This window comes from Pseudophryne corroboree, chromosome 2 (assembly GCF_028390025.1).
Source record: "Pseudophryne corroboree isolate aPseCor3 chromosome 2, aPseCor3.hap2, whole genome shotgun sequence".
Taxonomy (NCBI): domain Eukaryota; kingdom Metazoa; phylum Chordata; class Amphibia; order Anura; family Myobatrachidae; genus Pseudophryne; species Pseudophryne corroboree.
In genome coordinates this window covers 668525109-668542405 of record NC_086445.1, presented here as the reverse complement: position 1 = coordinate 668542405, position 17297 = coordinate 668525109, and the positions used below count along the sequence as shown (strand labels likewise).

The 17297-nt window shown below is 42.9% G+C and overlaps 1 protein-coding gene across 1 annotated transcript in view; it reads left to right on the top strand.

Annotated features, from left to right (window-relative positions):
* LOC135042967 (uncharacterized) overlaps positions 1-17297 on the top strand; it is a 490494-nt gene that overhangs the window by 419923 nt on the left and 53274 nt on the right. Inside the window, exon 8 of the mRNA XM_063955072.1 lies at positions 13573-13725. Coding sequence (XP_063811142.1) covers positions 13573-13725 — 153 coding nt within the window. The remainder of the gene's footprint in view (positions 1-13572; positions 13726-17297) is intronic.

Below are 17297 nucleotides of genomic sequence, written 5' to 3'. Positions count from 1 at the left end.
CCTCATCAGAATCAAGTCAGGGGATGAGTGGAAAACGGCATTCAGTACTCAGTCAGGCCACTATGAGTATCTGGTTATGCCATTTGGCCTGTCTAACGCTCCGGCAGTTTTCCAGGATCTCATTAACGATGTGCTCCGTGAGTTTCTTGGAAGGTTCGTTGTAGTCTACTTAGACGATATTTTGATTTATTCTGACTCTGTAGAACAACATGTTACCCAGGTGCGTCAGGTTCTAAAAAAATTACGTGAAAATCACCTATATGCCAAGCTTGAGAAGTGTGAATTTCATGTCACGGAGGTATCCTTTTTAGGGTACATTATTTCCCCTCGGGGATTCTGTATGGAACCAAAGAAGCTCCAAGCCATCCTTAGTTGGGCGCAACCCACCAACTTAAAAGCAATTCAGCGCTTTTTAGGGTTTGCGAACTACTATAGAAGATTTATTCACTCCTTCTCTGACCTAGTTGCTCCCATTGTGGCACTGACTAAGAAGGGAGCAGATCCTACCAATTGGTCACGTGAAGCTGAGTTATCTTTTCAGGCCTTGAAACAAGCCTTTGTCTCAGCCCCTGTCCTCAGACATCCCAACCCAGAATTGCCTTTCATTGTTGAGGTTGATGCCTCGGAGGTTGGAGTAGGGGCTATCCTATCTCAGAAGGATCCGGATTCCCTCGAATTACATCCTTGTGCCTTTATGTCCAGGAAATTCTCATCTGCAGAATCCAACTACGATGTTGGTAACCGGGAATTGCTGGCTATTAAATGGGCTTTCGAGGAGTGGAGGCATTGGCTTGAAGGAGCGACTCATACCATTTCAGTTTTGACTGATCACAAAAATCTTCAATACATTGAATCAGCTAAACGACTGAATGCCCGGCAGGCTCGTTGGGCTTTATTTTTTACTCGTTTCAAATTTATTATCACCTTCAGGCCAGGTTCCAAGAATACTAAGGCAGATGCCCTGTCACGCAGTTTTCTTCCAGTTCAAGACAACAGTCCTGTTACTCCCATACTTCCGTCTTCAGTCATTCGGGCAGGCCTCACACAGGATGTATTTACCCAGTTAAAGCTGCTTCAACATCAAGCTCCTGGAAATACTCCTGCTGGTCGTCTTTTTGTCCCTGAGTTTTTGAGAGCAACTTTTTTGACGGAGTTTCATGATAGCAAAGTTGCCGGGCATCCGGGAATCGCTAAGACTTTGGAATTAGTCTCCCGCTCTGTATGGTGGCCTGGTCTTTCCAAAGACATTAAAGAGTTTGTTTTTTCGTGTCAGGTCTGTGCACAGCATAAAGTTCCTCGTTCTTTGCCTATCGGTCAACTTATGCCCTTGAATGTTCCTCTTAGGCCATGGTCGCATATCTCCATGGATTTTGTGGTGGACCTCCCTCTGTCAGCCGGATGCCGAGTCATATGGGTGGTAGTGGACCGTTTTAGCAAAATGGCCCATTTCATTGCTCTTCCCCGATTGCCATCTGCCCAGGGATTGGCAGTCTTGTTCCTCCGCCATGTTTTCAGACTCCATGGCTTACCCACTGATATTGTTTCTGATCGGGGTCCACAATTCATTGCACAATTTTGGAAGTCTTTTTGTGCTTCATTAAAGATGAAATTATCTTTAACGTCTGGCTATCATCCCCAATCCAATGGGCAGACTGAGCGAGTTAATCAATCTCTAAAACAATATTTGCGTTTGTACTCGGCCAAACTCCAAAATGACTGGTCTGAGTTTCTTCCATTGGCGGAGTTTGCTTATAATAATGCCTGTCATTCTTCCACCAATGTGTCTCCATTTTTTGCAGTTTTTGGTTTTCACCCCAGGGCTAATTCATTTTTTCAACATTCCTCTGTCTCCTCACTGGCCCTGACCTCTCATCTTAGACTCATTTGGAGAAAAGTACACCTGGCTCTCTGAAAAGCGGCATTCCGGGAAAAAAGATTTTCTGACAGGCTCCGGCGGCCGTGCACTTTTAAAGTAGGAGATAGGGTGTGGTTGTCGACTCGCAACATTAAACTTCGACAAACCTCAGCCAGATTGGGTCCTAAATTTATTGGACCATTTCACATTATCAAAAAAGTCAATCCAGTTGCTTTCCGGTTACGTTTACCAAAAACTTTACGGATCGGAAATACCTTCCATTGCTCATTGCTGAAACCATATGTTTCGTCCAGTAGATTTCCTCGTAAAATATCTCAGGGGAGATCACCAATAAATGTACAGGGTCAGCAGGAGTTCCTGGTTGAGAAGGTTCTCGTTTCCAAGTTTTCCCGGGGTCGGCTTTATTTTTTTGTACATTGGAGAGGTTATGGGCCAGAGGAAAGGTCTTGGGTCCTGGATGAGGATCTTCATGCCCCGAGGCTCAAAAGGGCATTTTTTCGAGAATTTCCTCAGAAACCTGGCTTTAGGGGTTCCTTGACCCCTCCTCAAGGGGGGGGTACTGTTAGGCGCCGGGGTCCGCTCGTCGGTGCGGCCCGGCGCCTAGCAACCAGGGACGCCGTGCGCGTACAGCCGCCGGCTCCCTGGCAACGCTAGACGCCGGGCGCACGGAGCCGCTCTGACCCTAGCAACGGGGACGCCACGTTCGGGCCGCGTTCCCCGTTGCTGGGTCTGTTCTAATTATTTTATGGTGTGCTGGCCGTGCAGCGTGCAAGCTGCACGGCATTCATTGTGATTACCCAGTCTGGCTCCTGATTGGGGAGCTCTCTGTTATAAGCACCCTTTGGACTTCCCACAGACGCCGGTGATAGCTTCCTGTTTGCCTGTGTCAGTTGCAGAGAGTTCCAGTCTTGCTCAATCCGGTTGTTCCTGTCCTCAGTGGTCCTGTACTCGGAAAGTTGTCATCATTCCTGGAGTCTGACCGAGCACCTTTAACATCCTGTGGTGTTCGTGAGTCGCGGCGCAGCCGTGTGTTGCGGCTTGTCCGCTTACTGTTTATTATTTAGTATATTTGTGTTCTGGAGCTTTTGCGGAGGATTCCGCTCCCACAGATCCACTCTGGTATCCAGCGGTGCTGGATAGGAGTAACGGATCGGTGGATCCTTGGTTGTCCTTTTCCCTGGCGGCTAGTCCGCACATACCTTTGGTTTAAGTTAGTTAGCTTGTAACCCCTGGCCTGGTTGCTTAGTCAGAGGGCCCCTTGTTATCACCCTGTCTCGGATTTCCCTTTGTCTCCCATTAAGACCTGAGGGGGCATCGGGGTTGGGCAGACATAATCCGCCCTTCGAACGCGGCTGCCATGGGCTCAAGCAACCATAGTCTCGCAGGGGATTTCTGATAACACGGGCGAGACAACGGAGTTAGGGCGCCAGGGGTTACTAGGCTCTCCTGCTCCCACTACCAGCAGATCTTCCCTGTACTCAGACCTCTGCCATAAGATCTCCTCTGGTCTGGAGTTCGGGAATCATAACAATAATTAATTATCTTTCTGTGTCTCTCTATCTCTTTCTCTGGAAAGTTTCTTTAAAGGGAATACCCCTACCATCATTTTCTGTTAAGTTTCATTTTCTGTATGGGAGCGTTATCCCATTGCCTCAGTTTAGTTCACTGTTTGGTATGGTTTTTAACAGTGTGTAATTATGTATACCGTATGCGATACAACAGTAATCGAACATCAACTTCATTATTTTTTTTCTCCACTATGAAACAGAGTACCATGCTGTTTTTTTGTGGTGTAGTTATGTATACTATTTTTAAGCTCCCCCCCCCCCCCCAAAAAAAAAGGGATCCTTAATGTCAATTGAACCTAGCGTTTTTAATTCTATTCGAAAAATGTGCGTGTTTGCTGTAACGCAAGGCAGATAAGGTAATTTGGTTTTGATTTTTGGATTTGGGAGGAAAAGTTACCTTAGGGGTCCAAATTTTGTGGTGATTCCTTAATAAACACCCATGATACTTCAAATAAACTGGATAAAGAAGCCGTGATTAGTAAATAATTTAATAAATTGAAAAATCAGTATTTAATCAACTAATTGTCAGACAGTCGAGATATTTAGCATAAATAGTTGTTTTGACATCTCTTAAGTAAAAAATTTTTGTAAAACTCTGAGATAGGTGGTGGACATTTCAGTTTTTTGGGGTGATCTGATGTAGAATGACCCTGGGGTACTCCACTGGTAACATTTCCCTCCTGTGAACGCACTCCATTTAATTAAATTCTCTGTTTTCTATCCTGCAACCAAGATCTTTTCCATTCAACCATCTTAGTATCTAATCCCAAGCTTTCTAATTTATTTAGCAATCTGCGATGTGGGACAGGGTTTAAAAGCTTTACTAAAGACTAGATAAGCAATATCTATGGCTCCACTTTTATTTTAGTCACACAGTCAAAAAAAAGTCAATAAGGGTTTTTTGGCATGATCTCCCCAAAGTGAATCCATGCGGTTTGGGATCCTGCAAATTGCTGGATTTGAGACAATCTACAACTTATTATTTTAAGAGTGTTTACATCAATTTCCCTGCTACTGATGTAAGGCTTACTGGTCGGTAGTCGCTTACCTTTTCCTTGCTTCCACTTTTGTGCAGTGGGACTACATTTGCTCTTTTCCAGTCCGCTGGAATTACTCCTGTAGCTAGTGACTGGTTGAATAATTATGTTATTGGTGCTACCAGCACCAGTACCTGCAACTTAACTGTGGCCCCTTCCCCTCTATTTCGGTAGTGAATACTGAGCAAATATAATTAAGATGATCTGCTATTACAATGTCTCCCTCAACAAGACCCCAGTCTCTGTCTTTAGTCTTACTATTCCGACCTTTTGTTTTTCTCCTTTCGCTTATAACCTAAAAAAAATGTTTTTCTTCCTTTATCCACTGACTGGCCCATTTTCTCCTCAGCTTGTGCCTTTGCACATCTGATTACCTACTTAGTCTACTTTTTTTAAAAAAAATCTTTATTTTGTATTGTCAGAATAGAAACATGATACAAAAAGGAAAAACAGATGGGCATCCACAGCCTATTATTGACCATATTATTTTAAGGAAAAACATAAGCCAAGAAACAACTTCAGGAAAATATTAAACGGATACTAAAGGTAGGTAGAAGGGAGGTGAGGAGGGGAGACCATGATACAGTCTCATAATGACAAATATACAGAAGGCTTTCAAATGAAGAATAAGAATAGGAAAAAAGAAGTGAAAAGATAGAAAAAGTAAAAAAGACAAGATAACAGTATAGGAAGTGGAAGCAAGAAGTGTGTGGGGGGGGGAACAATAGTTGTTGTCCATGGGTCCATGGGAAAAATTGATAACAAGAAGGGGGATGTTGATCTATGCTCTGCCAGGAGCCAGGGAGTCCAAACCTGAGCAAAAGCTCGGTCATGGAGGTAATATGTAATTCCCTCCATTGTTGCAATATGCCAGATACTGGTCTTAAGTGTAGAGGGGGAGAACTTTTTTTCCAATTTAGAGCAATTAGTGATTTTTGCTGCTGTTAAAATGTATGCTCTGGCAGTTTTTTTTTAAATTTGTCAAGTGCTGGGTGGGGGGGATAGCACAGTAGAAAAATCCAGGGATCTTTCAGCACTGGGGTTTCCAGAAGGGAATCCAGGAGGGCATGACCCAAGTCCCAAAAGGGGACAAAGGTCGGGCAGGTCCACCATAAATGGGTCATAGTGCCTCTGCAGCCACATCCCCTCCAGCAATATGGAGAAGAGGACGGGAAGAGTCTATTGAGTCTGTCAGGAGTATAATACCAATGGTAATAGATTTTGTATGCTGTCTCTTTGATATCGGTTGCAATAGAGCTCTTTGTTATCCCCAGTCTCATGTCGTCCCAGTCCTCAGGTTCCGGGGGAGGCCCAAGATCTCGTTCCCAAGCAGTTTCATGGGGTCTGGAGGAGCGAAGGGTAGCATCTAGTATGAGGTCATAAAGCTGGGTAATTAAGCCTTTGGAAAGGGGGTGTTTTTTACATATATTTTACTGTGTGAGAGGGTAGATAGGATAGAAAATGGCGAATTTGTATAAATTCAAAGGGGTTGAGTGTTCGTGAAAGGGTTTTCATTTGCAGATCACACAGGGACAACCATTGGTCCTGGTTGGCAAAATCAGCTGGGAATTTAAACCCAAGTTGAGTCGAAGTACGGAATTTTGTAACCGAGGATCCAGGAGGAAACAAAGGGTTTTGCCAAATATGGGTCAAGATTGAGGGAAGGGTGAGGGAAGACAAGTAAGATTCATCTTTACGGGATAGCAGTCCCAAAGTCGAATGTTGAATTTGATAGTGGGAAGTAGTTTGGAAGCTGGGGGTCGGGATGTGGAAGAAATCCCCCATAAGAGGGTCAGCTCTGGGAGGTTAATGTAGGCTGATTCAATATCAATCCAGGAAACAGAGCCAGAGGGAGCATAGGAGGTTACAATATAGTAGAGTTTAATATCAGGAAGACCCCTGCCACCGGCGGAGACCGGTGTTTTCAAGACATTGGCAGCAATACGTGGGGGCCTGTGGTTCCAAATAAAACGTACAAGGGCTTTTTGAATATTGTGAAGGAAGGAAGCCAGAACAGCTACGGGAAGGGTCTGTAAGAGAGAGAGAGAGCCATTTGGGGATTATATTCATCTTAACGGCGATGATCCTACCTAGCCACGAAATGATAAGACGGTTCCAAGATGTCAAATCCGTTTGAATCTTGGAGAATAGAGGTGGGAAATTTTCACGGAAGAGAGATTCATAGTGGGAGGTCAGATAAATCCCCAGATATTTGATCTTTTTGGGTTGCCATTTGAAGTTGAAGTTAGTTCTAAGGTGTTCGGCCTCCTGAGGGGGGACGAGGAGTAGCATGGACTCCGACTTGGAGTACTTAATCTTATAGCTCGAAACAGCACTATAAGAGCGAAGGACCGAAAATAGGTTTGGCAGAGCTATAGCCGGTTGAGTCAGGGAGAGAAGGATATTGTCCGCGAAAAGAGAGATTTTGGGGCTGGTATGGCCCACTGGTATGCCAGGACCATTGGCACTGATGGGGGGAAAGGATACTATGTGTCCGAGGGGCACTTAGGTCAGCTAAAGGGCTAAAAGCCCTGTGGGGGTGCGGCAAGGCATTCGAATGATGCATCTCGGTGTGAGTAGTGGAAGGGGGAAAACAGCCCCCTCTTGGTGAACCTGAGTGAACAGGCTAGAAGAGAAGGCAAGATTAAAGAGCAGGTGGAGCAAGAACACAATAGAAGTAAGGAGGGAGAAAGAAAACGTTACAATAAACATTAGAAACAAAACCATTGAAAACAAGCTAAAAGTTTTTATGACTAGAACATGTTAAGTCTAAACACAGACAACTCCCCAAAAAGGGAGTACGACCGTTGCAGGCTGTCAGAACTGGAGATATCCGATATCAAAATAGAGAGCCCGGTGTTACTTCAGGTCACCGGGGGTGGAGCTGAAAAGGCCGCTGCTGCTAGAACCATTGACCATTCCAAACGAGGAGGTGGAGGCGTCATCTTCTGCCTTTGTGGGAGTTGGGGGTATGACAGAGGAATTCACTTCTTCGGTGCGAATGCCTAGTTTAGACAATAAGAGTTGGGCCTCAGATGAGGTTTTAGCCGTAAGCAATTTCCCTTGATGCCAGACCAGGATGCGGAAGGGGAAGCCCCATAGGTATTTGACATTTGTGTTGAGAAAGCAAAGAGGTGATGGGTTTAAAGTCTCTGCGTTTGGCTAAGGTGACCGGGGATAGGTCTTGAAAGATCTGTAAGAGGGTATTATTGAAAGAAACAGAGCCCAGTCAATGAACCTCTTTCATAATGGCCTCTTTTGCAGTGAAATAGTGTATTCTGAGGATGACGTCCCTGGGTCGAGAAGAATCTTGTGTGCGAGGACGTAGTGCACGGTCCAGGAGAATGTGATCCTCGGGGGGTGTCAGGGGAGAGCTGGGGAAAAATACGCTTGAGATATAATTCAAGGTGGGTTGTCTCTACTTATTCCGGGATACCCCTGATCATCAAGTTGTTTCTTCTCACCCTATTATCCTGGTCCTCATGATCTTCCTGTAATTGGGAGATATCCTGGCGCCTTTAGCGGAAGTTGGTCTCAACGGCTTGTTGGATCGTCACCACTTCCACACGCCTCTCAAGTTGATCAGTTCTAGAGCCAATCTCTGCGATGTCCTTCAGCGAGGAGAGGGCTTGGACAGAAGTCTTAACATCCCTAACTACTTTGAGAAGGGAGAGAAAGTCTCGTCGGTGATGGTTGCGAGATCATAAACTTCGGAGTCGGAGTGTTCGTGAGAGCGTTCAGGAACGTCAGATCTAGGCTTGGTGGGGGTGCCTTTTTTAGTAAGGAAGGGTGTGAGGTCAGACCCCAAGGACTTTGTACCTCCTTTAGGCATCTTGTGAGGACGTAGAAGGTGAGGATAAATAGCAAAAGAGTAGGTAGAGGAGTTGCTCCAGTAGCTCGGCTCAGGGCCAAGAGGGGTGAGGTAACAAGCTTAGGGGAGAGCCATTGGGGAGTCAGTAAGGTACAGTTGTGCTCATAAGTTTACATACCCTAGCAGAATTTGATTTTCTGGCCATTTGTCAGAGAATATGAATGATAACTCACAAACTTTTCTTTCACTCATGGTTAGTGGTTGGGTGAAGCCATTTATTGTCAAACAACTGTGTTTGCTCTTTTTAAATCATAATGACAACAGAAACTACCCGAAAATACGCGTCCCAGTGTAATTGGATCCAACTGCCACAAGAGGGAGCCAGATAATAAAAAATAGTGTCACTGATAGATAGGAGAGCACAGCTGACTCAGTACAAAGAGAAGGAAACAAAAATCTTTTTTGCTTTCATAATACTTGCTACTTTCGCAAAGCAGGTCAAAAAAAGAAGAAAAAAGGATTCCCTATATTGGGCACACTCGGACTATATTATTTTCATAAAGTCAAATATCTATCATGATAGATGACCACAAATCTAAAATATAACTTTTATTGGGATCTTTAAAACATAAGCGAAATATAGTGCATGTGAATAAATTGTGAAAACATAATAAAGTGAATTAAAAAGCTTAGTCACTGTAATTATTGTGTTTCTTCACTGTCTCCAGTATCTAAACAATGTTGCAATATCTGTAGCAATGCTAGTTGCCTTATGTCTGATAATGATACCTTTGTATCTAGGAGTGAAATGCTCCTATTATAATTTAATTATGCCACCACTATTAAAATTTTTATTCCATATTTGCAGTGTGCGCATCACTGACTAATCATACTTGGGTGGTAGACCATTCTTTAAGTGCCTCCTGTTATTAGGAATTTGCTGCTCCTAAGAGAATTCCTTGTGCTGCTGCTCTCTATACATGAAGCATGAAATTATTCAGGATGCTCTGTACTATACAGCAATGAACCTTATTTATAATTCATGTATCACCACCAATTATACACACATGTGACGTATGGGGAAGTTTTTACATAGAGTTTTTTAATGTACTATTGACATTAGAGCAGTTATTTTTAATGTTAGCATTACAATGTTCTTTATCTGTGTGGTTATAATCCACACTCATTGATTTATCTGTCAACGCCAATCGCACACACGTGTGTGAAATGTATTATAAGGTTTTATGACACATTCATATATGTATCCCATACAGCTTTCATTTACTGCAAGCAGTGGGATATTCGTTCATAAACACTGTATATATTGTCCTTTTTCTTACATATAGTGTGGCATCCTGTATTCATGCTCATTTAATCGTGTAACCTCTTTCCCATTCAATTTGTGGTATATCCCCTTAATATCGTACTGATCACTATTCACACACTTTAAATGTATATATGGGTATGTACCCAGTTATCGAGGCCCCACGTTTTGTGACTGCAGAATGCAGCCCTATTTTAACACAGCGTTCTGCTGTGTAACGCTGCGCGTGTTACTTTCGCAAAGCACACTGGCTTCCTTTTCCTAACACTGATGATACAATGGTCTGTTGCCTTTAATATTACACTTTTTAATGTTTCCCACCTCTCCTGAACTCCTTCCAAGTTACTGCCAAAGAATCGCTTACACATTTTCCCATCCCTACAAAATCAGAATTCCTAAAATCTAACACCTTAGTTTTTGTATGGGATGAGTCAGTCTCTGTCTTTATGCTGAAACATACTGCTTGATGATCACAGGATCCTAGGATTTCACCCACTTTTACGTCAGTCTCCTTTTGTAAGTATTAATTCTAATATTGCATCTTTCCGAGTGGGCTCCCTCACCAATTGGTGGAGATACTCCCTACAAGGAATTCAAAATGTCCCTACTTCTAGTGGAAGTAGCAACAGACACCTCCCAGTTTACATCAGGAGGAGCAGGAGGAGAAGAGGTTCAAGTCCAGTTTGTCTTCCTGACCTGGTGGTCTTGTATATCACCCCAATATAAACAATTGACTTTCTCCTGTTTCTATGGTCGCCCCAAAGGGCCTCCATTTTTCTTCAATACCTTGTATTAAGTAGTATTTATCCTTTTTTCATACATTGCTACCCTTCCTCCGATTCTTCCCATTCTGTCCTTCCTAAATAAAGTATATCCCGGGATATCTATGTCCCAGTCATGATTTTCATTGCTCCATGATTATGAAATTGCCACAATATCCAGATCATCCCTTGTCATTGCCATTAATTCTGGGATTTTATTTCCTAAGATCCTAGCATTTGCACACATAGCTTATAGAGTTTTGTTTGTGCTTTTCCTGTTCCTGGCTATGTTCTTCTCTCAGCCTATGTTTATTTGGTTTTGATCTGAATTATCTTCTATTGCTGTGGATATGCTTCCTATTCCCTTTGCCTGCAGAAACAATACCTCAGGGTTGGGGGAGCAGATTGCTTTATTCCTATTTGGTTCACTGCCCCCCACTGCTAGTTTAAATAGTTCTTGATGAAGCATCCAAACTGTTCAGTTAGTATTCACATTCCACTTGAAGATGGGGTGCAGGCCATCACTTTTGTATAAGCTCCTATCTTGCCAGATGGTGTGTCTATGGCCTTTAAATCCAAATATCTTCTCATTGCTTTTACTGTAGTGGGTGGCCATGTAACAGCCTCCAATCAAAGGGGTCTTTTTGAAAACACAATTTTTTTTAAACATTAATTTATAAAGACTGTTTTTAGGTTTGTTAATGGTTTAAGGACCTTTTATTTGTGATATAATAGTTTGGCTGTTAACCACTTGCCTGGCATGGTCGCATCAGATGACATTCTCATGTTTGGAATCCATACAGGAGAAAGAAAAATCCTGATTCATGCCCCTCACATTATTTGTAATTTTTCTCTTTATAGCAGCGCCCCTCTTTATAACCCGCCCCACCAACACCACCGAACACTGTGCGGATGGGCACTCGCCTCGTGTGCCGCATGGCTTCTCGTCGATCAGCAGTGTCCTGCAGCAGGCACATCTGCTGTCAATGTCCCGGCTGGCTGGCTCTGTGTCTTTTTATCCTCACTGATGCTGGGAGGAGCCAAGCAATGCCATGGCTCCTCCCAGCATCAGTGAGAACGGGGAGTCAGAGCCATCCGTAACACTGAGAGCAGATGTGCCTGCAGCAGCAGCACCCTGCTAATAGAGGAGAAGCCACGGGGCACAGATCTGTGGTAACATTAGTGTTATATAGCAGATAGCATATCCAGGTGCAGGGGAGGGGAGAGCCAGGCCCTGGACATGGCCAGGTTCCCGTAGCAACCGCACTCCCTGCACCTACGATACCTACGCCTATGGCGACCAGTCAGCTAGACAGTGTTAGCTGCGGCATGGAAGGGAAACTTCCCTCCACTGCTGCTGTCAGAGGGACCGGAGGTCAGCACGGCAGGATCCCCCACTCCCAGACAATAGCAGCCGCTGGTAAGTGTAAAGGGGGGTACTCGCGGAGCGATCGCTGCTTAAAATCTAATCAATCTGACTAGATTGCTTAGATTTTAAGCATGATCGCTCCGTGTGTATGCCCCACAGCGAAAACGATGCGCAGCCCCGCACATCGCTATCGCTGGTGCTAGATTGGCCTGCATGCAGGCCAATCTAGCAGGTCGCTTACTTCACCCGCTGGGTGAAATGAGCGCCCCCTCTGTCTACCCCCGCACGCTCAGCACACATCGCGCTGTGCTGAGCGGCGGGAGAGAAGTGTGCTGAGCGGGTCGCTCAGCACACATCTCTCCCGCATCGGCCAGTGAGTACTGGCCTTAAATCATCACCCCCAAGCCCCCCGTGTACCTGGCAGCTGTCCGGGCTCTAAAAACGATAGTCGCAATGTTACCGATGTTCCGATGGTCGCAATGTTCCTGCTCAATGATCCGATGTTTGAAGAAAAAAATAACAAACATTTTTTTTCCTTTTTTTTTCACTAAAATTATTTTGGATAGGGTCAAGTTCATGTTCTTCACCTAATTCACTCATTAAAAAACCCGACAATTTCTGAGCATTTTTTGGGGGGGGAAATCGTCAGTTAAGTGGTTAACAATGTTTTTTGGAAATAGTATTTTTATTGTTTGAATGTTGTTTTTAAAGAAAGGTTTTTTAAATATATAGTGTAAAACTACAAAGAAGAAGAGGTATATAAGTATCGCAAAAAGTGATATAACATTGGTGGGCAGTGATATTGTGTGGGCGTACTGTGGGTTGCATATGCATACATTGGTGGGCAGTGATATGCGGGCATATACTGGGTGTATGCGTAAAAATTGGTGGCAGTGGTATTATGTGGGCAGTGGTGTTGGGCAGGCATACACTGGGTGGCATGCATTTACATAGGTGGACAGTGGTGTTAGCCAGACATATACTGGATTTCATGCATTTACATTGGTGGGCAGTTGTGTTGGGCGGGTATATACAGAGTAGAGATAGGCAGCACTGTATACTTACCAAATTTAAAGACCATCCCCATCCAAATCTGCATTATGCAAAAGCCAGAAAACAGGATTGCAGTGTTCAGGGAATGACTGTGATGACGTCCATATCGTTCGACATTCAACATTCGTAGAGTACACACTGTACGATATGCACCTTGTCATTGACAACATAGCCAAAATAACCTGCATGTGCAGCTGACAGAAGACCTTGTTAGTTCTCTCACCCCCCCCCCCCCCCCCCCTGCAGCAGAGCGCATCATTGGCAATACAGTGCATACACACTGGACGATTTGACAGAAGTGTCGTTATCATTCAAAAAGTTGTCCAGTGTGTACCCAGCTTTACACTTCATTTATTTTTCATCTCAGTTGTACAAATTCTTCAATATATTCCAATGTCAGCAGGACTCCGTGCTCTTTGAGCTGCATAAGTCAATTTAACTATTGCACTGGTTGTGCTGTTTGATCCCTCCATACAGTTCTGCAATGGTCTACAGTTTGTCCTAATCTGTTTGCTTACCTGTATTTTTGTTTGATTGTGGGGCAGATAGGTGGTATTTACATTCTGGTGGGGCCACTTTTATGAATGGGTCCAAGAGCTGCATGCAGCTTCCTTGGTAGTCTAGCCTGTCTTGAGGTTCTTGAAGGTTAATAACGCTACTTCTATTGTGGTTTGTTCTCAGGAATTCTTGTTTATTATTACACTACAATCTGCTACATTATGTGGCCAACACTTTTGTCTAAATCCTTTACAGTATCTTATTTTGTTTTGTAGGGTGAATTCGTAGACATGTCCCCAGAGACTATTGTTCCTGTTGGCACCATTAAACAAGAAAACTCTCTACCTGCTGTGGAATGTGGTCTGTCTGACAATGCGCAAAACCTGCGTACAGCATTTATCTTGGCGAGAAAAGAAGAGATTGAGCTGGTGAGTTTCATTCCGTCCCTTATCACAGTCTTGCAGCAAAACAGAATAAAGTTCTTTGCATGCCTCCTAACAGTGGAGAGCAAGACCCCGTAAAAAACACTTGTTGACCACTGTTGAGCGCTCTGATACAGAATTTGCTCAATTACAGCAACAGGGATATTGTCATCCACAGGTTGAATCTTAGGGTTCAGCAAAAAAAAGGTAGGTTATATCAGCGGTTAGAGTTGTTAGTCTAATTAAAGTATAAACAATGGATCAAGGTATAAGACAATTTATTTAAAAACAACACATTAAAAAAATATGTATCACATGTAAAAAAGGAGGTGTAAGATGCTATGAATCATAGAAAATATCTGCTGCTTAGGACCATGTCCACTTTTAGGATCCTGGACTTTTGCAGAATGGGGCTTATTCTCCATTAAACATTTAGATTTTCACACAGGTATTACTCGATTAGTAATGCTATCACACAGTTCCACAAGATGGAGGATTATTAGTTTGCCTGTGTAGACTTTGCTGGGTATCAAAATGTTGCTGAATGTGTCAGAAGTAGCATAGGAGAAATGTCCCAAAGTGTTTGTAGAAACAAGTCCTTATCTGGATTATTTTTGCATTGGTACAGGTTGAGTATCCCTTATCCAAAATGCTTGGGACCAGAAGTATTTTGGATATTGGATTTTTCCGTATTTTGGAATAATTGCATACCATAATGAGATATCATGGCGATGGTACAGAAGTCTTAGCACAGAATGCATTTGTTTCACATACACCTTATACACACAGCCTGAAGGAAATTTTAGCCAGTATTTTTAATAACGTTGTGCATTAAACAAAGTGTCTACATTCACACAATTAATTTATGTTTCATATACACCTTATACACACAGCCTGAAGGTCATTTAATACAATATTTGTAATAACTGTGTGTATCAAAGAAAGTTTGTGTACATTGAGCCATCAGAAAACAAAGGTTTCGCTATCTCACTCAAAAAATTCCATATTTCGGAATATTCTGTATTTTGGAATATTTGGATATGGGATACTCAACCTGTATAACATTCTAAGTCCTTATAGCAGTGGGCTTTTGCTGAGTTTCCTTGAGCTCAGCTTCGTCAGGGTTGTGTGACTGTTTTATTTCCTGAACATTAATTTTTTTTTCTGTAATAGTTCAGATAGTCTACAGACATTTTTGGTAATAGAGGATACAGCTGTATTCATTGGGTATACGGTATTTTATGCTGTACCTGGCCAATTGGACAGTGCTTGCTGATAACATACATCTCTTGCCCATGGAAAATAAGTGAAAGTGTGTTTACACCTGCTAAGTCAATTCACAAAGTTTTCCTTTGTGCCTTGTAGTATCCAGCATCAGCAAGCTGAAATGGTCAGGACCTCTTGTGTCATTTACAGTCTGTGTTCTGATATTCTTGTTTGTGTTAGATTGTAACGAAGTGAAGTTCTAGGAAAGTTAGTATTTATCTGTGTAAAGCAAAGTGTAGCCAATGTGCTACACTCCTGTTAGGTGAATGTGTTACTCCTTACGTACATTTTAAGCTGGTCATACACTGTACGATTGTCATTCCAAATTGGCAACTAAGGGGGTAATTCAAACTGTATTGCTGCAGCGGCAGTGATCGCAGTCTGAATTACTTTGTGGAATGCGCACGTCCTGGGGGCCCAGTAAGATGCTAAAAGCATCTCAGGGCTGTGATCGCCTCTACCTGATTGACAGGCGGTCGCAGGGCAGGAGGGGGCATGCCAACGGCGTTAGAACACCGTTGGCGGGGCGCGGTCTGGACAAGGGAGCTGCGCTGGCAGGGAGCTACTCAGCGGGAGTAACAGAATTACTGCTGTGCGATGCTTTTGCACCCTTGCAGGGGAAGGGGGGTGCAGTGCCAGAAGTGCGGAGCGGACTAGCCCTGTGCTCGGCGTCCCCTGCATGTCTGAGAAACTGATCGTAGATGTACTAAATTTAGCACAGCTATGATCAGATCTGAATTAGGCCCTAAGTGGAAAATTAGAATGATAATTGTGCAGTCTATGGTACTAAATGATTATTGGATAGATTGTAAATGCTATTCAAAAAAAAAAAAAAATAGCTGTACCAACTTGTTGGTTAAATCAAACTTATTTGATCTAATCAAACCAACCAGTCAATTATCATTCCAGTGTAGGGGCTTGTAGGAAACTTTCCCTCCAACTGGAAGATTTTTACCTCAGAGGTAGGCAGACAATGAAAAGAAAACAATCAGAGTGGATCCTCCCAACACACACACTTTATAACCAGCACTGGTGTTTTCAGACAGCCTAGTGCTGGTTTCTCCAACATAAGGGATAAAACTAGCATGGAGTCCTCCATAATTGTAGGGTAATAAAAATACAAAGAAAACCGGGCATAGTCACAGATGAATAGCTCATCTAACAGAAAATAATGCATTGCATATTACAGATAGTGAAACAGCGTGGAGAGTATTACAGGGAATCAACATCGCATACAGAAATAATTCAAATAAGCTACAGACATCATGAACGTACCATATAACATACAAGTCCATAACTAGAAAACTAAAAAGTCACATTACCGAACAGCATTGAAAAACAGCTAAAATATGAGAACAATAATCTGAGCTGGGGATGGGGTGAAAAGCTATATCAATATACAGTATTGAGTAGTCACCAAGCAGCGTGCCAGCCATAGAAGCATCATGAAGACGGGGATGGAGCCAAATGTTCTCCATACCCTATGTTTCAGTTAATAGTGAAAAAACTGATTTAAAACACTTTGGCAAAATACAAGTACCAACTTGGCCCAGTTGCCTAACATGCTGCCATGACCTACAGGATGCACACACTTTATTTTAAGTCATCTTTTTTTAATAACTGATCTAGTACAATGGTTGTGAAGTATTCCAAATGGGCAATAGAAGAATTCCCCCCCCCCCCCCCCCCCCCCCCAAAAAAAAACAACAACAAACAAAACAAAAAATGGACTGCTTGCAGTTCTCCAAATAATTGAAATAGTTCAGCCGGAGTGTCTGCAACTACTTTCTTATGCATTAACATTTGACTTATTCTTAACATGATGGTTCCCATGGTCACTTGAAGTCAAACATATAACAGAAATAGAACAGTAGTCCCAGCTGGACTATTTTAGTTATTTTGGGGGTCTGCAAGTATTCTAGTTTTTCTTTGCATCAATTTGGGCTACTGTACTTTAGGACCTTTTGGATTAGGTTTTTTTTTTATGTATAAAGTTTGGCTGAAAGTAATTTCTGTGCGTTTTTATTAATAAACGTGTTTGGTTTTTTTTCTTCTTAAACCGCGTGTGTCTTCATTTACACCTTTTTTGCTGGTAAACTACAGGTCCAGCTGTCCATGTTACCTGGGCAAGTTAATCTGGCCATACACTGAACAACTTTTCATTCAACTAGCCAGCTAACCAACTAAATGATCATATATATATATATCTATCCAAAGAAGTCATCCACGGCACTCGGTAAATAATTCACAAGGAGGCAGAAATGTAGCAACGTTTCGAAGGATTTATTCCCTCATCGTCAGGCACAAAATAC